The following is a 22,038-nucleotide window of genomic DNA, read 5'->3' as shown; positions in this document are numbered from 1 at the left end:
TCAGCTGTAAATCCATCCTGATCTCAGAGATAATTGGAAAGTGAGATGGGAGATAATTGGGAACTGATGGATGTAATGTTTTATCGTAACATTTATGTAAGTGCAATCCTATTAAGAATTTGGAAAAATTGGACATGCTAAACTTTTTTTTTTTTAATGCATGATTATACAAGGAGATAGAGGCAGTGCCATGACTACTGTGATCAGATGGCACATAATGTAATTAACTAGTGTACTTGTGTCCTCCATTGAAGTCTGAAAGCTAGTAAAGATTTGCACTATTTTGGCTAAATTGTGTAGTCCATAATCATCTATGTAGTAATTTAGAAATAATATTTTAACTGGCCCATTTTTCCCACTGTAAACTTTATCTAAATATCAACCTTGGTCTTTTTCACACTGACATTTTACTTCTACATAGGAAGTTAATTCAACCTTTGAGATTAATATATGTGGTTATCATTGTGAAGTTTTTTCAAAATACATCATTCAGATATCTAATTGTGCTATTAGTAAATAGTACATGTTGACAAACTGTCAATTTTAAAGACTCAATTTTCCTGATAATATAGTTTTTCCAGAAAAACACCTCAAAAGTTTTCATTTTGGGATTATAACTGTGTTTATGCTAGTACTTCTACGTTAAAAGCATTGCTGTTGAAATTTGTAAAATTTTACTTTTTCAGATAATGTGATGATGATCCTGTTTTAGTTCTCATTTTTAAAAAGTATTTTTAGTACACAGCACAGTTACATACAATAAAAACTTTAAAAAGAGAGATAAGAAGAGTATTATAATACCAGTTTGGTTTAAGATGGCATTCACTTCATAAAAATAAGTTCGTTTTGTTTTTTTCATGAAATGGGGCATAGCATTAGCAATATGTAACTCTTCAGATGCTTTTTTTTTTTTTTAACATAGTAACTAATTAAATTGCTCCTTTCTTCCTTCTATGTGTGATCCTGATTCTGCTGGACTTTCTGCTGAACTTCATGACACCACCACTTGGGATTTTGCCAATTTTTCTTGTCACTTATATTTGGCGTGTTCCAAATGGACTTCATATTTATTATATGGTATTATAGCACAATGATAGATTTCCGCAAGGACCACCATCACAGATGGGATCTCCTATGGGTAGTAGAGCAGGTTCTGAAACCCCTCAAGCACCAATGAGTGGTGTAGGTCCTGTTAGTGGTGGTCCTGGTGGTTTTGGTAGAGGAAGCCAAGGGGGCAACTTTGAAGGCCCTAATAAGCGTCGTAGATATTAAAAGCTCTTTCATTCCTGGCTGTCTGGAGAAAAAAATTTGGTGGTATGCCTTTACAATTTTACCTGTTACCTGGAAGAAATGGTTTTATTGTTAATGTATGCAGACTTTAAAGTTTTTCTTTTGTACAACTTGAGGTTTTTGTATTTTTCTTTATTCATAAGCTTTGTAGATTAGAATGGTAATGATGATGCTCATCATTGTGAATGTTAAAATGTGTGTGACTTTACCTAAATATAAGTATGCCATAGTACTGTGAAATCTGTGTAGTTACTTACTCAATAAAGAAATCATTTTGGATAATTTAAAAATGTTAGTGGTATTCTCTTACAGTTACACTAAACTTCACTGTAACAGTAATACTTGCTTGCTTTAACCAAAAGTCCAGCCCTTTGAAAATGATTTTCTGCTTTTTAGTTGTGCAAGTAGTACTGTAGAAGCTTAGTAAAAGCTAATGTCAGTCAAGCAGTGGGTAGATAGAGTTTTACCTTGGGGAGGGGTGGGTATGGGAGTTTACATTTGTATAAACCGTTGATGTTCTGTGAAATCAGATTTGCTGTCTACATTTCATATAGATTCTGAAGGAATATTAAGGATATCTTTGTCCTGTGCTGATTTTTCCAAATAAATCTTTTGAATCTTGAAAACCAAAAAAAAAAAAAAAAAAAAAAACCGTTTGAAGGCAAATCTCCTCCTTGTAAGATAATGTCTATTTTCTGCCGTCATTTATTTGGAATCAATATCTTGATCTTACCCTATAAGTTTTCTTCAAAATTAGGCAATACTGTTAGGTTGGATGTTAAGTGAGACTTTGCTGTGTGATTTGGAGAAATTAGGCATTTCTTTAGAATGTTGAGTTTTAGAAGTACTAAATATGGCCTGACTCTTTAGTGTTGTAAATATTTTCCTCTAATTTGTTAAGTCTCTGCAGTAAAACTTGTCTGACAGGCTAGGTATGCTTATCTCCAAGGAATACAGTTCAAGTGGTGATTTCAAAAAACAATTAATTTGAGAATGGCTAGGGTCATGAAATAAGATTGTATCTCTCTATCGAATGTGTTAGTTCAAGTTTGGTTTTGCAGTAGTAGAAAGAAACTGATTTTATCACATAATTTTTATTCCGAAGCAAAGTCCTGACCATACTTAAAATTTTGTATGTTAATTATGTTTAATTTAAAATTACATTTACATAATCCTATATTTAAGTTACACCACAAATGCAGTGCATCAGCCATCGATCATAGCATAGTTATTTGTCGTATAACATTTCACTGTATTATTATATCATGCTTCTAGCATTTTTCTGAAGATTAATGTGCTGTTCTTAGATGAACACGGTAAATATTACCTCTCATTTTTGACACGGTTTCTGCTTTTGCTAGAAGGCATTCTTTGGAAAGACAGACATTTGGTTAATTATTTAAAATCTTGCATAAAAGTAGCTGGGTGTAAAACATAATTGAGATGAATTCTTCTGTACCAATTAGATTTTTCTTATGTATTTTTCTACTTCAGGTGCTATTTTTTTAGATAATATGGATGGAATTATTTCCTAAAATTTGTAATATTCTGGCTTTTTTTTTAAACAAAATCTTTGATTAACATGCTTTGGGGATTGTAAAACAGTAGTCACTGACTGCTCATCATGTTTTCCATGAGTATGAGTTGGCAGGGAGTGAGATTTGTTGTAACTTGTTACATTAGTTGCACCATGGGGAGTTTTAATAGTAGCTATAATTTTTAATTTATCTATTGTACGTATATGTATCTTTCCCATCATCTATATATAATCCTTAGGCAATCTTGAGCATTGTATTTTCCTTCAAAGCTGAATTAAGATGGGGAGAATCCTTTGATGTTAATACCAAGCTATCTTTGGCCAAGGCTGTGACATTCTGTAAGATTGATTCAAGAACATTTGAAAGCCAGTGCACAAAGAGATGTCCTAATTTCCTGAACATTCTAGTGTCCGGCTCAACTCTGGCTCCAAGAACAGAGTTCTACACAGCTTTCCCCTGCATCAAGAAAATCCTTGTTCCAGTACTTACCAAGTGTACCCTGGGAGCAGTCAGCTTCTGAGTGACAGTCAAGTGGAGCATCTGTGAACTAGTTATTCAGTTTTTAGTGTTTTGTGTAGTTAAAAACTTTGTGGCTGGTTCAGTCAGTATTTTTTCTTGTGAATTAGTATACCAGGGAATATATTTGAATGTCACTTGCTCAAAAGTGGTAGATATAAAAATAAAGAATAGTATTAGCTTTTCTAAATAAGTATGGATTTGTTGTACATGCTACCATAATTCTTTCCATAACAAGGTAATAGGAACAATTTTAATTCTATAACACTACAATATTATGTTTCTTTTTGTGTCATGATTTGAAACACTGAGTTTAAAGTCTGCAGGACTTAGGTTTCATATACTGTTAACATGTAATTGTGCACAAAATAAAGGAATATCCACTTTCCTAATTGTTTTATTTTATTTTAGCAGTGTTTTGTCAGAATTTCCCCTTTTTGTTATTTTGAAAATAAATGGATTTTTGTCTGGGCAGATGTAGATTTTAAAGAACTTGAGGTTCACTTGTATTTCATAAAGGTCAATTTGTTCTTGAGTTTTTGGATTTTTCTACTTAAAATCAGTGCTGAGCATTCAATGGGAGAAATTAAATATATTAATGTATTACTAATATTAAGGAAAATGTCTGTTTTAGCTGGAATCACCATTTAATAGAAACAAATATCAAGGACAGTAACAAACATTGGATCATGTTTCTCACATGGTAATTGAAATTATACCTTTACATTTTACACTTGTTGATTCAGTAACTTGATTTTATATGTGATGTCTGTAATAATTGCTAACTATCAGTGTGGTTGATTAATGGTCGCTAATTAAAAAGTGGGATTTAGGTTAATAATTACAACCTAGATTCCAAATGAGAAAAAGAACATAAATGTGTGATTGAAAGGAAATGGTTTGTGAAGGAATGTGATCAAATTATGTTCAAACCTTTAAAAAGTTAGAAATTGTCAAATTGAACTGGTTATTCTAAAAAGGGACTCATTATTTTACAAAAATAAGAGGATATTTCCTGGAGAGTATGGTGGTATTGAAATGTTTTGTATTTGTTAAGAGTTTTGTTTATATAATCTAATGTATGTTAAATTATTTGAGAGGGTAGCAATAATTTAAGAAGTCAGGCTTCTTATTTTCAAGAATAAAATAATGGACACCCAAATGCCTAACTCCAAGATTTAACAGTTTAAATGTTTCCCTGTATTTAATTCATAGATACTTATAGATGGACTTACTTGGGAGGAGTAGCAAACAGTTTTATAGTAGCAAGTCCTTCCCTTAATGGTGAATAGCCCAGTATGGGTTGATTTCATTGTAAACATGTCATGATTAAATACATTGAAAGTAGTTTCATATTTTACAAGAGCATTATTTCTTTTCCAGCACCATTCATTACTAAATTTAAAAAAATAGGAAACAATTTTTAGACATACTGTTTTTCCCAGTTATGTAAAATGAACTATGCACACAATTTTCCAGTTGAATATGGTCAGATAATTTATAGAATGTCATTTCTGGGGAAATAATGAAGAATTTCATTATTTTTATAGCATCTGATCTTTTAAAATAATATCTGACCTTTAAAAGCTAGATTCATACATTGTAAGTTCTATTAGCTCATATTTTTATATCAAAAGTACTGTCTTCTAACTAGGAAAAATATTTTGAAGTTTTTGTTTCCTTGGTTACTGAATAACAACATTAATGATTGAAGCTTGAATTTTATAATAATATTTAAAGGCTCAATGATGGTACTCTGTTATCTTGGAAATATTATTTGACCTCTTATCTTTTTCTTTAAGAACCATAATTATATTATCAATATTTCTAAGGATTTTAGGTTGAAACTTAATATTTGAGTATATTTTTATTTATCTGGTAGAATTAGAAGTATGTACTTTGTTTTATGATAGTTTTCAGTAAGAGAAGTCTATATTTTCTAGGTGGAGGATACTATATTTCTTAAAGTAATTTAGCCAGAGTTCATAATGCACATTAAAAAAGATTTTTGAAGTATATTGTTTATGGCTTTAATCACCATTCCCATTACTAACTCCTCCCTCTGCAACAGGTATCATATTTTGTTGACTGTTTTTAAAAATCTTAACTTAGAATTACTGTTTATCTTTCTGAATTAAAGAAATGAATTTTAAAAGAGATAGTATTCTGTTTGGACATGTAAACAAGATTTCAGTTCTGTTTCAATCCAGTCACCCAAATTTCATGTGAGACACTTACGTCGCAAATTTAAAACTTGAATATTGGTAGAATTAGGTAAAATTAAGAAGTACTTACTTTGAATACATGATTTCTTGGCAATTTTCTTATTTTTTAAAAAGACATAGTCTAAATAATTTTTTGTTTATTTGTTAAATATAAGGGTCCTGCATTGCAGCAACAGTAATGTAAGTGGACCATGTAGGTGGTTTTGAAGACTTTGGAATTGATATACCAAAAATTTGTTTCTAGTTCTGAAATTGTCATTACAAAATCAGCTGTGTATTTTATTATATATTCCACATCTCTGTTTAAGGTATAAGACATTTATATGTGGTAGTATCAAAAACTCAAATGAGTAGCTACAGTAATCGTTTGTTTTATCTGTGACTGGATCTCTAAGATACCCTTACTTGTTCTGTTTTCTTCAAAATGTCAACCAATTGAACTTGTGTGAATGTGAATGAGATTTTGTGTATATCTTTGGGTTTTAGAAGAACTATGTAAATAATCGTATCTATTAACTTTACCACTCTCAGCCTATGACTTTCCTGCATTTTTATTTTTATATGCTTATTTAAATAATTTATTTTCTTCAAATTCTTATTATATCATACATGAAAACAAGCATCTTACTTTCATTACACATTTTGCCAGAGTAATTGTAGTTAATCTTTCCTCGGTATTTTGGGATTATTAGATAATGTAAATCCTTATCAAATGTTGTCAGTGTTTTTATGTGTTGAGAAAAACAATCCTACAGAGAGTGATTCTCTTTTGATAATTTCTGACTGTTTAGTGTTGAAGGCGGTAGTAACTTGCTCAATGGTTACTTACTCGATAATGTTAATTCTTATCAGTCATGTAGCATTTATGAAGGAGCCATGTCATTCAAAATTTTACTGTGTCCATTTATTCATTGTACCAATATGTATTGAGGGGTCATCTTTTATACTGGACCCTTTCTCAATTCTGAGATGCACCAATGGAAAAAGAAAATCCTTGCCCCAAGTTACAGGACAGCAGCCATTGACGTCCCTCTAAATTGGTGGTTCTTAGATTTCAGTGTGTATTAGAATCAGCTAGAGGGCTTATCAAAAACAGTTCTGGGCCCATTCCAAAGTTTCTGACTACCCATATCTCAGATGGATCTAAATAATGTGTATTTCTAAACAAGTTGGAGGATGATACCGAAAGCTTTGAAACAGAATCTCACTTTGAAAACCTCTGTTCTGAAGTGTCAGTGAAAACAGGCACAGTAACATTTCTTCAGTTGGTTGATTTTTATGGTTGGTGGCATAGATGACTCTTCTGGTAAGTTGTTTAGGATCCCTGGCCAAATAGGAGACAATCCAAAACGCTCCCAAACTTCCCAGCTACTTGCCAATTGAAAAATAGTCTAAAAAGCCCATTTTTCTTGATTAGACAATGTCATGGGTATTGAGTGTTAAATCTTATACATAATACGTTACTTGTTATGCTCTACTGAACTAGGATTCTGTTGTGTTCACAAGCCTACTTATTCAAGTGAAGAAGGAATATAGAAAAGCACATTTTGAAAGATTTGTGAATATTTTTCACTTAAGTGATTTTCAGCTATCCATACTATATGAGAAATGAAATAATGTAATTATTTTTGTATTAGTGTATTTGAACATGTTTATGCCTGAAAGGTAAGGTACTAAAAAACTGTCCTGGTCTTTCCTTATTATCCTGGTAAAAATGAATAGAGCCGACACCATTTTGATGGATTAAAATGATGGCCTGACTTTCTTGTGTGAGCTCACCTGCATTTCTAGATTGAAGATAAAGATTTGATAAATGAATTATCTAAGACTATGAAGTATATTTATTAAACGCAATTTCCCTTGCTTTGTAGCTTCAGTATTTATTGTGTACTTAGAAAGTAATGTCCACCAAGGAATTCACTAAATGGGAATTGTTAAGTAATTTAATGGTAACAAATTATAGCCTGCTTTGTGAGACCTTACAAAGATACATGCTACGTATACATGTGATTGAAAGTTTATTCAAAATGATGCAGTACTCTAAAACAAATTGGTCCATAATGAGAGCATATAGCGTATAATGTCAATAGTTCCAAAAAAATTACATCTATATCAGTGCAAAGAAATAATTACCTGCTTTTGAAACCTTCTAAAAATATCAGAAGGTGGTTTCTGGGCCATTGTGAATGTCCTCTAAGAATATCTGTGTATAGGTAACAAGTATAGACTTGTTTCAAATCATAATCCACATGTTACCTGGGTGCCTCTGTGTGCTCCTTCCCAGAGACTACTCTAGTGCCCTCTCAGTTTTCCCAGGAAATCCACTTTCAACAAGCTCTTTGTTTTTTTCTGAACTAGAAATGAGTTTGACCCTGGGAGCACATGTTATCTGTGATCAAGAAGTCATTTCATCTGCCTTTTGTTTTTTAACGTTGTACCAGCATACCCCTCCCTCATTTATTATATTAAGAAATTGGATTTCTTGCTCTTTGGAAGGCCAGGGCTTAAAGAGACTGGGCTTCTACACCAAGGTGGCTTATTAATCTATTTTCCAACTGAGGAAATCTCAGGCAGGCGAATGAGAGCACAATAATGTTTTATCCTTAATATAATTTATATGGATAGGTTTCTTGACACATTTGTTTTTCCTGCTGATTTTCTTCAAGAAATGATTATTTTAACTCCTATGGCAGTACCTTGGTACTACAATGACTTATATCTACAAAATTTAGAGCTTAACTTTATTTTTAGGTATATAAATACAGAAAAATAGAAGTTTTGTGAAAGGAAACTTAAGTTTCTACTCTGTTTTCTAATCTGTACAGTAATGAAGCTTTCTGATTCAGATTGTTTTCCCCACAGTAGTCCACCTTATTTGCAGGCATCATTCCAAGACCCCCAGTGAATGCTTGAAACTGTAGATGGCATCCAAACCCCTCTATATACTGTGTTTTTCCCACACATACCTATGATAAAAGCTTAACTTATAAATCAGGCACAGAAAGAGATGAAAAATACTAGAGCAGTTTAAAAAAACACTAATTCACAAAATTGTCATTTGTACTGTACTCACCCTTCTTGTGATGACGTAAGATAAAATGCCTACTTGATGAGTAACATAGACACTGTGACAGTGTCAGGGCACGATTGGCCTGATTATATACCCGAAAGAGGCTCACCTACTTCCAGACTGCAGTTGACTGTGGGTACCATGAATAGCAAAACTTTGGATAAGGGAGAGTGCTGTTTTCCCCTGCCACCCAACATGTTTAACAGCCTTGCTGGTACCCTGCTAGAAAGCCATAGAAGTTTAAAATTTGTAATTGCTCTGTTGCTACTGTTTAGTTATGTGCATGATTAATCAGGAAAATTAAAAAGACTTGTCTTTTGTTATCTTGTGCCATTAAGTCTTCTAAAGTACTAGTAAGGAGTATCAGAACTTTGGAAAATGACATGCTCCAAATTTGGGGGATGAGAAGTGTAATATAGAAAGTACATACTCAGATTCTTAATTAACGCCTTGCAGTATAATGAATGTCCTTATATTTTAGGAAGAGTAAGCTTAATCTGTGTCCTAGTATTTGTGCTACAAGTGTTAGAGGTAAGGAAAACTAAAGTATAATTCATGTTATCTTGTAGATCTGTGAATGGATGAGATACTTCCTAGGTTGATGGAGAATACAGCTCTCAATTTGAATTATTTTTAGTTACTTGGGCAATATGGAAGACCACCTGTCACAACTAGTTTCTAGTCATTCTTTTTTATAGGTCATATAAGATTAATACACATACTAAATAATTAGCAACATTTGAAACTACTGGTTTTCTACAGTTGCTATGGTAACAGTAATTTATTGCACCCTGGACACTGTCAATACAGCTGTGCACAAAGTAGAACAACCCGCAGTTCCCATGGCACTTGTGCTTTTAGACTTAGAGGAACAAATTGACAGAGTTGAAATAAGTTAATGTAGTCTAGTCATAAGGGGAGGAAAAATGACAGCTACTAATCTAGATAAGGGGAGAAAATGCCAGTCTCAGTAGAGTAGGGACAGCATCCTTTTTAATCTGTGAAGTAGATGCTGTAAGTCTCCTGTGACCACAGGTGGCTGTTGAGTCTTTGGAACTGAGACTAATGATACTGTTAACTGAAGTTTTAAATTTTACTGTAATTCAGTCATCAATACAGTGCTGAGCATATTTGGAACAACTCGGGTATGTCAATCTACTGCATCTTAAAGTTAATGAAATGTAAATAAACATAGTATTAAAGGAAATTTACCACTTGAATTAGATGTGAAATATTTTACATGTTTTTCTTCATACTAAATCTTTGCAGTTCCACGCATATTTTACATTACATGGCTGTGTTGAAATGGTAATACAGTCAACTCTTGAACAAGGTGGGGAAAGGGGTGCTGATCTGCACAATCTAAAATCTCCATATAACTTTTGATTCCCCAAAAGTTAACTTACCTGTTGTCTGGAAGCCTTATTGATAACAGTCAATTAATCCATCTTTTGTAATGTGTGTTATATACTGTATTCTTTCAATAAAGTAAGGTAGAGAAAAATTTTTTTCAGATTGTCACTAATCTCAAAAAATTTTGCAATGAATTTATTGAAGTAAATTGTATTTAAGTGGGCCCTCCCAGTTCAAATTCATGTTCAAGGGTCAACTATTTTTGGGTACATTTGGTTAAATAAAGTACACTATTTAGCTAATTTCATCTGTTGCTGTCTTTCCTCTTTAATGCAGCTTGTAAGAAGCTTAAAATAGACATTTTGACATAATATGTTATTGGCATTTTTCTAATGGATGATGCTTGTTTGAATAGTAATTTTGTCAAAAATTTTTCTTACATGACTAATCCTAGAATCTCTTTATATAGTATGTAATTATGTAGTCGACTTATTTTATCTTTTTAAATGAGTGATTTGAGATTGCCATTTAAAATTTGTCAAGTGTATATTTACCATTAGGTGACAGGGTGAGATGGATTTCCAATAGTATAATTACTTGGTGTTTGTGCAGGAGTGCAAGAAAGGAGTTTGGGCACCCACTTCTCAGGAAATAAATTGTGCACATTAAGTTAACATTTTACTCTTTTTGCTTTTGTGTTTATTATCTTAACGTGATACTCTCCATAAAATGTTTAAGCAAATGTAAGTCCTGAAAAAGTTTTACTGTCAAACAAGATTTTCCTTAAAACTTGTGTGTGAAGTTTCTGTGTTCATTTATTTAACTTCATCCCACCCAGGATATCAGTTCTAAGACTGGGGATTTTATCTGTCATTTAGTGATTTATCCCAATTTCTTTACTTTGTAAATGTTCAGTGAGTGAATGGCAACAACAGACACACAGTGCTTACTAATGAGAATACAGAAATGAACAAAAATAGTCCCTGCCCTCTTGGCATTTGGAGTCTAATGGGTGTACAGCTGTAAGCAAATTTTTAGACCAACCGGTAATAATGAGAATTAAGGAATAATGCTCTGAAAACTTAGAAGCATATATCTACTTATGTTGGGAAGGCTTCACTAATGTAACTTTTGAGCAGTTCATGAAAGTGAGTAAGTACTTGATTGTTGTAGGATTTTTGGAGGGGGATCGGGCAGGAAGGGTTGGGGGATGTTGAAATGGTGTGATCAGAGGGCTGGTAAAGACTAGCATTGAACCTGAGCAGTTAAGGCACTGTCCAGGGGAGGGACGTGGGAATGGAGAAGGGAAGAAGTAAAGTTCAGATGAAATTCTGGTTGACCTGAGTTATGGAGGTTTAATCTTTACGTTTTACGTAACTGGCCATCAGGACAGTTATTTTAACCCAGTTATTTCTGACCCAGGACAGGAGTGACTGGGTCAGAAATAAAAAGCAGAGAGACCACATAGATAATTGATCTGCAGATCTACCCCCACATGATATTTGAAAGGATCTTCAGTGTTGGTGAGGTGTTAAGATTTCAGAGAGGAGTAACAAGTGGAGGGATCTCAACTGCATTGGTGTTGTGTGTTGGTGGGAGAAGGAGATGCGAAGTAATCTGGGAGTTTCTGGTTTCCATGATGGGGTGGTAGTGATAACCTTTAATTGAGATGCAAGGTAAGTGTGTTTAAGACTGGGGATGGGGGGTAGCTGCTTGAGGAGAGGAAGATATGTATAATCCATTGGATTTTTGAGTATTTTGGTTTTTAAGTACCTGTGATGGTTTGTTGGAAAACCAGAAAACCTCTCTACCTGGTTAATATGGTCTCAAGACATTGTCATTTTATTACTGAAGATGACTGAAATACCCTCCAAACTTGTCCTGCTTTTACTTTTGCTCTTGCAATTTGTTGTGCACATGATATCTAGTGCATCCTTTTAAAACTTGAAGTAGGTTGTGATCTCTTTCCTTTCTCAAATGCAGTAGCATTCTGTCTAAAGTAAAATCTAACATTGTATGCCATGGGACTGAACTTGATCTGGTCTCAGTCTGGCTTTCCAACCTCATCTACCTTCCACCCCTTGCTCACTAAACTGAACACTAAAGTGGTTCTTCTGCCTCCAGGTACTTTTGTAGGTCTCTTAAAAAAAGAATAGGAACAGTTTCTCCAATAGAATTGGACATCACCTCTATCCATTCTTGTCACTTTGTCAGTATAGGATATTTACTAGTTTATTTGCTTATTGTGTCTACATTGTATTCTTTTATCAATGTTCCCAATACCATAGCACAATGCAAGACACGCAGTATCTTAACTGAGTTAAGGCCAAAAAACAGGAACAATAGGGAGTAATGGCATAGATTTGACAGTAAAGTTTTTAGTACCTGAGTGTGGATGGGAATCCCAGATTGCTCACTCACTCATTCATTAGATACTGAGCATTTTGGTCTCAGCCTGTGCATGTTCATAGCGAAGAAAACAAGTGGTCCATGCCTTCTCTGAGCTTGAAGTCATAGTGGGTGGCCAGGGAGATAATGAGAGGAAATGACAAATTATTACACAATTCTATCAAGGGTCAGAGCAAGAAGAACCAGCAGAAAACATGAGTGGACAGCCTAGTTTCTAATAGAATTTGGAAGAATATGTACCCTTAAATATGTCCAAATAGAAATATGTCTAAAAAGAAAGTACTGAGAGAAAGGGAGAGAAGGAAGGAAATGTAAATGGATAAATGGGAGGAGTCCACACCTTCTTTCTCTCTGAGGCTGGAGAGTAGAGTGGATGAGGCTGGTGGAATGGAAGGAGACCAGTTTGTAACAGCTGGAACAATAATGAGTTCTTATAAACTTTTAAAACTGAAAAAAAAAAGATTTGTGTATTGGCTATATCCATATGGGCCTTGGTGTTGGTGGAACCCCCTACATTTCAGGGAACCGGAGGAACTGGAAAGAAGTTTAAAAAACCTGCTCTAAGTGTCTGAATCCTATTCGTATTTCTCTTCAGGAAAGCAACAATTTTTCTAATTGAATATAAAATGAAAGCTACAGATTTTTAAAGTTTACATATTTGTTTTGCATCTTTGTTGATGTCCATTGAAGAAAAGATTAGAAGCAGCCAAAGTGGGACCAGTTGACTGCTAAGTGTAACTCTTCAGGAAATACTCAGAAGGGTCTCTGTTAAAATGCATGCGTGATACCTGTATACACTTCTTATGTATGATCATATACGCTTCTATAGACACTGAAGATCTAATTATGGTAATTCTTCTAGTAATTGAACTTTAAAATGTCTAAGTGGTAAAAGTTTCTAGGAGAAATGATTCAGTAAAACTTGGATGTTACGAAGGGAACACCAAGTCCTCCTAGAGGCTTTGATAAATAAGTTGGGCATTGTACCAAAAAGAGATTGAGAAACTATTTTGTACTAATACTGGGAAGATAAAAATATTAATACATAAACTTGAAGAAATGTTTCTTTGAGTTGGTGTTTTATGTCGATGGCTCCTATTTAAGAGTGGGTAATCATTCCAATATTGGGGGGTGTAAAGGCTTCCGGTTCCCTTCCGCCCCATCCACTTGCTTGCGTTAGTGTGACCTTTGGGTTAATATTTATTACTGTTCAGTTGGTTGGATTATAAGGATTTTAAAAATTATATACAAAATAGGCAGTTTGCTTTTCTGGATTGCCTTTACAATGATGACTTGAAATGTTTCTAAAAAGATTAGATTTCCATTTTTCTTACGTAGACACCACTCAGTTCTTGCATTTTGGCTTTTGTCTTCTGTTAGGTATATTTAGTATATTCTTGTATCCTGGACTATATATTTTGTAATAAATGCAAATCAGTATGTGGGGAGTTAGAATGGGAATGCTGCCACGTCTGATGAAAAATTAGGAGCTAAATGTATAATGCAGTATTTGGAAAGGACTTAAAATTTTTTCTAGTTTGTGTTAGAGTACAGTTTGGTTAATAGTCAGCATGTTTTATTTCATTCGACTTGGGTGGGCAAATAAATGGAATCAAGTTAAGGCATCCAAAATTGGGATCAAGTCAATGTAATTTTTTCTATATAGCTAATATATTAAATATAGTTAATACATTTCTTTAAACCATGGTTGTATTTTATATCTTTGAGCTTAGAGGTAAGGAAAGAGAGTTGGTTTTTAAGACCATTAGTTAGCTGTTTGAACTATTTTATATACATCTTTCCTTAATTTCCCATGCTCTTCATCATCCTGTCTTTACACTCAGCTCCTCCTCATCCATTTGGAGGCCTGCCTTTCTCTGCTCTGTTCTGAACTGCTGCCCTACAGAACAGCTGCAGCAGAATCATATCCCTTAGAACTTCAGGGCTCTTCCGGGTGGTGTGTGCGCTCAGCTGGATTGTCATCGAATGAACACTTGAGAATTCATTTTGATGGGTTACTCTGATTCTTTTCCTATTTGTCCTTTAGTTAGTTATTTACTTAGGGTAGTATGCACACAGACGGGTTCTAGTACAACAATGATTTTTGCCTTATTTCCTTTTATAATTTAATCACATTGTTAAAAGTAGGCATTAAAATGTTAATGTATGTGTTTTGCTGCTGTTACACGATGTTGGATATATGCTAACACTATTTGGTCAATTAAAAAAATGATATTTAAAAGGATAGGGCCCATGAATGAATTTTAAGAGATTACATCCTTGTTGTATTTGGAAAGACCCTAGGTTATACTATACGCTAGAAGTTGTTAGAGATTCTGAATGACTAATTGTGCAGTAGGTATGGGTGACAGTGGAATATTAGCTCCATTTGGCAAATGAAGCTATTTGCTTCTTTAAAGACCAAGGCAGCCAGTGTGCAGTAGATATGAGGTGTTCCTGTTCTTCAGCAACTCCAAGCTCGAGTAGTAAAGATTAGAATGCAGTACAATAATCAGGATACAATGCAGAAAGGGCCTAAGAGGAAACAGAAAAGGATGGGAAACATAAATATGGATAGCACCATTTAATAATTTGAGCTTTCATGAATTAGAAGAAGAAAAATTCAAGAAGGTACATGTGAACACAAAGTCTTGGAATCGTGTTATCAATAAAGAATGCATTTGGTTATCAGCCTGTTGGGAGTGTTACATGAGTAGGTTATCTAGTATCCCATTTCCCATTTTAAAAAATCACCTATGTGTACAGCTCAGTAGCAGTGCTGGATATTCTTGGGTGACTTGACATAACTATGTATGAAACCAGTTCAAAATTGTTAAAGGGAGTTTGGAGAAGAAAAGTGACTAAAATAAACCAATTGGGAGGGATTTGCATAGGATGAGTGAAAGAGAATGTTACTGCTTAGGGGTGGGAGAGTTAAAGCACCACTCCAGGACAAAATGGGGAGAATTACATATCTAAACAATAGTGCCCAAGTACTGAGGTAGAGAAATGCCTAAACATCATCAGGATGAGTGATACCTTGTTTATTGGGAGCCGACACTCTCAGAGGGCCCGCAATGAACAGACTCGGAGCTGATAAATGTGCATCAAGCTTGTAGTTATCCAAAATGAAGCTGGAAAACGAAGCAGAGATTTTATCCCATGATAAGGAATCATAAGGAGTTTTTTTTTTTGGCAAGAATGGTAGGTTTGTTTTCATAAATATTAACTAGATTGTGGCAAGGATGCATTTGTAGTAACAGACTGCAGATAGGGAAACCAGTATATGGTAATAAGACTGAGAAAGTAGAAGTCAAGACACAACAATTATGAAATGGTCAAGATGTGGTAGTTAATTGGATGTGTATGTATGGATTATATGGAGGAAACAAGGGTGACTGATTTTTAATCAAACAGCAGGTAATTTTGGTGCTGCCAGCTTCCAAGAATAGTAAAGCAGCAAGGTCAGGATGGAAGGCTTCAAATCTTTGTGACTTCCAGAAAGGGTGTTCAGCATATAAAATTGTGATGCTTGGGAAAAGGTCCTGGCTGGAGAGTTCTGATTGTCATCAACAGAGTAAGCAACAGTTGATAAAGTGTGAGATATAAATAACTAATCAGTGGATGATTGATATAGGTTAGGACGCTGGGATCTGGAACACTTCTAAGCCTTTAAGGCTATGTAGATTATTGAAGTTTCATTCATTAGTTACAGAAACAAGTGTGCTGAATAAATGGACATTTATTAAAGATTATTCATTGTATTTATACTTGGTCAATGGTCAGCTTGAGGAAATGTGGAAATCAGATGTAGACTAACCCGTATTATTTTATTTCTCAGACTTAAAAGTTACCTAAATAGGCCTTATACTGTAGGCATCACTCAAGTCCTTTGAGATCTAGAAATAACCATTACACCATTGGATTTTAGGAAGCATTAGCACCTGATAAAAATCAGCCAGCCTTCAAATACTATCCATGCAAAAACTAATACACTTTCAAATTTCAAAAATAACTATGCACATGATATACAAATATGGAAAATACTGAATGGTAATGAAAGCAAATTTCTGCATGCTTTCAATCATTCACCTTGATTCCCTGTCCAGGAGTAACCCATTATCACTGATACCTTGTGTATCTTTCCACAAGTTTCTGTGCATTCACAGGCGTATTTTTGTACACCCTTAATGTATATGCAAGCACATTGTATACATACAGTTTATTTTCTCATCATAATCTGTTGAGATTATTCCTGAGTGTGGATGGGAATGTATATAAATGTATAATAATCTCCTAAATTATACATAAATATATGCGAGAGAGGGAGATCCCTAAGGAGATTAGAAATGTATATAAATGTATATGTGAGAGAGGGAGATCCCCTACTCTTTTTACATGTATTGGTAGGTCATTGTATGTACCAGATCATTTTAGGCCAGTATTTAATTGACATACCCACCTAGTATGACTTGGAAATGTGTTTTGGACTATGTATATAAATTTACCTTTAGGATAAAGCTTGTAGTGAGTGAATTATCTTTGGTCACTGGGTATGTATATTTTTAAAGTCTTTTTAGATGCTGCCTATACTATGGATGGTGGGAATTTACCTTTATTCCCTGGAGTCCTCAGTCAAATGCATGAAGTCAGTAAAGATTAGACGATCATACAAACTGATGGCATTGTTACAGGTGACAGTAAAAGTTTAGGAATAGAAATTACATTGATTGTATTTGGGGGAGCTTTGGAAAAGTCTCAGGTTTACGAATGCGAGTTCTAGCAATTAGACATAAGTCTTGTGCTTTAAATACTAAATTATGTTAAGTTGATGCCTATTCCATTAAGTAAGCTACATTAATCTTCAAGAGAGTTATCAGTATGAGTTTTTAAATGACATGATGAACATTAACAATTTGCCTCACGAGAGATCTTACACTGAATTTAATAATGGCTTGCTTTATTCTTTTGTGAGAGAGATTGGGGGACATTTGACTCAAATTCAGAAATTTTCCATTTACAAAATTTCTATAGTTCTCCAGTGATGGGAATGGGCATTATTAATGTTGCTGTGTCCAGATAGCTAAGTTGAATTTCGTTTATTAAATATGAAGAGTAGGAAGAACCATAAAGTTTTTCTGCTAGAAGAATTCCCATCTTTGGCTTTCATATTACAATTTAAATTAGAATTTAAAATGGAATTATTTGGAAATATTGGAGTGGGAAGATACACTTAATTTACAAAACAAAAAGGTTGGAGGCTGTAAGATTTTATTAGTTCTACCTAAAATTAATAAAAAAATAAACACAATGTTATTTAGTGATTATTATATAAATGTGAAGACTTGATAGCAAAAGGAAAAGGATTTTTTAATTAAAAAATTTATGTCTCAGGATTGTAGCTTCAAGGAGTTTTGTAAACATTGTTACCCAAGGACTTGAATGAGTGCAAGTTTGCTATTGAAAAAAATGGAAATCTTGACTGAGGGTCATTTGTTCCACCTTACAGTTCATCATAACTGTGATGTGTTATTTCTCCAAGGTAGGGCTGGAAAATAAACATTATTTTGTTTTTTGAGCACATACTAGGGCAGGAATCAGAACTGTCTGGACACTGAGGATGCAGCCAGGAATATATTTTACTGTAGGTTGGAGAAAATCATGTCCGTTTTAGCCAGGATGGTCAGGGGAAGCTCCTCTGAGGAGACATACAAGCTGATGATACCTGGATGATCAAAAGGGGATGCAAAGTTGGAGGTGTGGAGGTGAACCCAATTCAAGCTGAAATGAAAAGCAAGGGACAGGAACATTCAGTGAACAAGGCAAGGGTGTTTCTCAAACTTTTTTCATTTTTCTATTAGACCCCTCCCACCCCTCAATGAAATTTTAACAGTTAGCTTTTTATGTACTGTAGGTCTGTCCTATCTGTGCTTTATACATGACGAGACTTAAGATTTTTATCCTCCCCTACTTCCACCTCCAGCTAATTTTCTCTCGTTGGTGACATGGCCCAGTCGAGAAAGCCAGATGCAGAGAGGTGAATGCTGTGGTGGATAGCTAAGACTGTTTTCTTGATGGAATGAGACTGGAAAGACTTGGGCCAGGTAGTGATGGGATCTAGTTTATGTTTTCAAAATGAATTTTAGTTACTCATGGAGACTTGACTGAAGAAAAGCCAGAATAAAAGCAGACTAACCAATTAGACTTGTAAGGAGAGGTGAGAGATAATGGTGGCGTGGCCTGTGAAGATTATTGATACATAGATACAGGAGGGGAAATAGAAAAACAGGGGAAATGGATATGGTATTAATGATCCTGAAGTATGTATATTACTGGTAAAAGCTCAGGGAAAAAATTCCCTCCCCAGTGAAAAGGGACAGTTGCCTGTGGAACCCACTAACTTCTCAGGAGATGGTCCTTGGGAAATGAGAAAATTGAGTCTGATTTTTAATCTTGATATCATACATTTCCTATTTTTCAGTCATTTGGGTATAATAGATCATCACACTCACACAGTTTTAGGATGGTAAAATCTGCAGATTTATTTGAACTTTTTATTTTGTCTCTGTAGAAATGTGCTCCTATATTTTATGCCTTCCGTTCCAGACATTTTACTACAGAATGTATTAAAAGCCTGGCTGCACTTTCTTGGTCTGCTGCAATAGTAGAGATTATGCATTAGTATGTGAACATTTTCAGTAAAATTCTAATTGTTTCTGTTAGTATTAAATGGTTGTTTTCTCATATACAGTTATTGGGCCCTCTGAGATACTGCCCCAAGGCACAGGGCCTCACAGGTGCTTCCTGAATGTTTGTTGAATCAGTGAAAAGGCAGTTTTCTCCAATGCCACACCAGAGTTAATAGAATTAAGTTGAGATTTCTTCATACCACAGATTTATCTCAAAGTTGAGTGTAATCAATAAGCGCTGACAGTGACTGAAAATGCCAAGTAGGAAATAACCGTCTTAAGAAGTGACTGCAGGGAGCTAAGGTTCACATTCCTTTTAGAAGATTCTGTTACGCCTTCCTTGCTGAGGGAAGGTGTGAAGTCCTTTGGACTCTCATGAGACCCAATGCACACATCTGCAGCTTTTGTAATATACTGGGAATATATTATATTTGCAAATTGTGGGGAAGCACACAAAGTTTGATGAGTGAGATTTATGACTATATATTTTTATATTTTTATTTTGGTATCATTAATCTACAATTACATGAAGAACATTATGTTTACTTCAACAAGTCCCCCCACCCCACCCCATTACAGTCACTGTCTATCAGCGTAGTAAGATGCTGTAGAATCACTATTTGTCTTCTCTGTGTTGCACAGCCCTCCCCGTGCCCCCCACACACTATACATGCTAATCGTAATGCCCTCTTTCTTTTTCCCCGCCCTTATCCCTCCCTTCCCACCCATCGTCTCCACTTTTCTAAGAGTTTTATGGTTTTATGACTTACATTCAGGTCTTTGATCCATTTTGAATTTACTTTTGTGTATGGGGTTAGACAGTGATCCAGTTTCATTCTCTTACATGTAGCTGTCCAGTTTTGCCAGCACCATCTGTTGAAGAGACTGTCATTTCCCCATTGTATGTCCATGGTTCCTTTGTCATATATTAATTGACCATATATGTTTGGGTTAATGTCTGGAGTCTGTTCTGTTCCACTAGTCTGTGGCTCTGTTCTTGTGCCAGTACCAAATTGTCTTGATTACTGTGGCTTTGTAGTAGAGCTTTAAGTTGGGGAGTGAGATCCCCGCTACTTTATTCTTCTCAGGATTGCTTTGGCTATTCGGGGTCTTTGGTGGAGATTTATGACTATATTTTGTGGGGGTATCTTGTGGGGGGTTTTATGCCTTGTTATTGTGTTTTCTGTTAATCTGGTTTATATAGTGTAGATTTCTCAAACCCAGTGGTAATAAATAGGAAAATAAAGCAGCTTCAAAATGAGACAGGTATCTAACAAATTTTTTTCTCTTTCCCTTGTGTTTTTAGACTTGCCAGTCCCTTTTTATTTATATATTTTTATTAAAGTATCACTGATATACACTCTTACGAAGGTTTCGCATGAAAAACGTAGTGGTTACTTCAGTCACCCATATTATCAAGTCCCCCCAACACCCCATTGCAGTCACTGTCCATCAGCATAGTAAGATGCCAGAGTGTCCCTACTTGTCTTCTCTGTTACACTATATTCCCCGTGACCCCTCCACACACCATGTGTACCAATCATAATATCCCTCCCTCAATCTCCTCCCTCCCTCCCCACTTTCACCCTCCACCCCTCCCCTTTGATAACCGCTAGTCCCTTCGAGTCTGTGAGTCTACTGCTGTTTTGTTCTTTTAGTTTTGCTTCATCGATATACTCTACAAATGAGTGGAATTATTTGTTAATTGTCTTTCGCCACCTGGCTTATTTCACTGAGCATAATGCCCTCTAGCTCCATCCATGTTGTTCCAAGTGGTAGGATTTGTTTCTTTCTTATGGATGAATAGCATTCCATTGTGTATATGTACCACATCATCTTTATCCATTCATCTACTGATGGACACTTTGCTTGCTTCCAGATTTTGGCTATTGTGAAAAGTACTGCAGCAAACATAGGGGTGCATATGTCTTTTTGCATCGGAGATCTTGTTTCCTTTGGGTAAATTCCTAGGAGTGGAATTCCTGGATCAAGTGGTATTTCTATTTTTAGTTTTTTGAGGAACCTCCATATTGCTTTCCACAAAGGTTGAAGTAATTTACATTCCCACCAGCAGTGTAGGAGGTTTCCCCTTTCTCCACACCCTTGCCAGCATTTGTTGTTGCTTGTCTTTTGGATGTTGGCCATCCTAACTGATGTGAGATGATATCTCATTGTGGTTTTTATTTGCATTTCCCTTAAAATTAGTGATTCATGTGTCTGTTGGCCATCTGAATTTCTTCTTTGGAGAATTGTATGTTCATATTCTCCACCCATTTTTTGATAGGGTTCTTTGATTTTTAGGTGTTGAGGTGTATGAGTTCTTTAAATATTTTGGATGTTAACCCCTTGTCGGGTATGTCATTTACAAATATGTTCTCCCATACTGTAGGATGCCTTTTTGTTCTGTTGATGGTGTCCTTGGTGTACAGAAGCTTTTTACTTTGATGTAGTTCCTTTTGTACATTTTTGCTTTTGTTTCCCTTGCCCAGGGAGATTAGTTCAGGAAAAAGTTGCTCACGTTTATTTTCAAGAGATTTTTGCCTGTTTTCTTCTTAGAGTTTTATGTTTTCATGACTTACATTTAGGTCTTTGATCCATTTCGTCTTTACTTTTGTGTATAGGGATAGACAATAACTCAGTTTCATTCTCTTGCATGTAGCTGTCCAGTTTTACCAACACCAGTTGTCGAAGAGGCTGTCATTTTCCTGTTGTATGTCCATGGCTCCTTTATTGTATATTAATTGGCCATATATGGTTGGGTTTATATCTGGGCTCTCTATTCTGTTCCATTGATGTATCGGTCTGTTCTTGTGCCAGTACCAAATTGTCTTACTGTGGCTTTGTAAGAGAGCTTGAAGTTGGGGAGCATAAGCCCCCCAGCTTTATTATTCCTTCTCAGGATTGCTTTGGCTATTTGGTGTCTTTTGTGGTTCCATATGAATTTTAGA

The 22,038-nt window shown here is 35.0% G+C and overlaps 1 protein-coding gene across 6 annotated transcripts in view; it reads left to right on the top strand.

Moving 5' to 3' along the window:
- PSPC1 (paraspeckle component 1) overlaps positions 1–22,038 on the top strand; it is an 89,799-nt gene that overhangs the window by 56,033 nt on the left and 11,728 nt on the right. For 2 of the 6 annotated variants that reach the window (XR_012125729.1, XM_017656937.3), the window contains one exon: positions 1,087–1,580. The exons of the other annotated variants lie outside the window; for them this stretch is intronic. Coding sequence is in view for 1 of the 2 variants with exons in the window: in XM_017656937.3 (XP_017512426.1) it covers positions 1,087–1,272 (186 nt within the window). In the remaining variant the exon portion in view is untranslated. Of the gene's footprint in view, positions 1–1,086; positions 1,581–22,038 lie in introns of those variants that run through there. 6 annotated transcript variants of the gene reach the window in all.

The sequence above is a fragment of the Manis javanica genome, chromosome 1 (genome assembly GCF_040802235.1).
Source record: "Manis javanica isolate MJ-LG chromosome 1, MJ_LKY, whole genome shotgun sequence".
NCBI classification, from domain to species: domain Eukaryota; kingdom Metazoa; phylum Chordata; class Mammalia; order Pholidota; family Manidae; genus Manis; species Manis javanica.
Note: the sequence above shows the minus strand (reverse complement) of the source record. Positions and strands in the feature narration are given on the sequence as shown.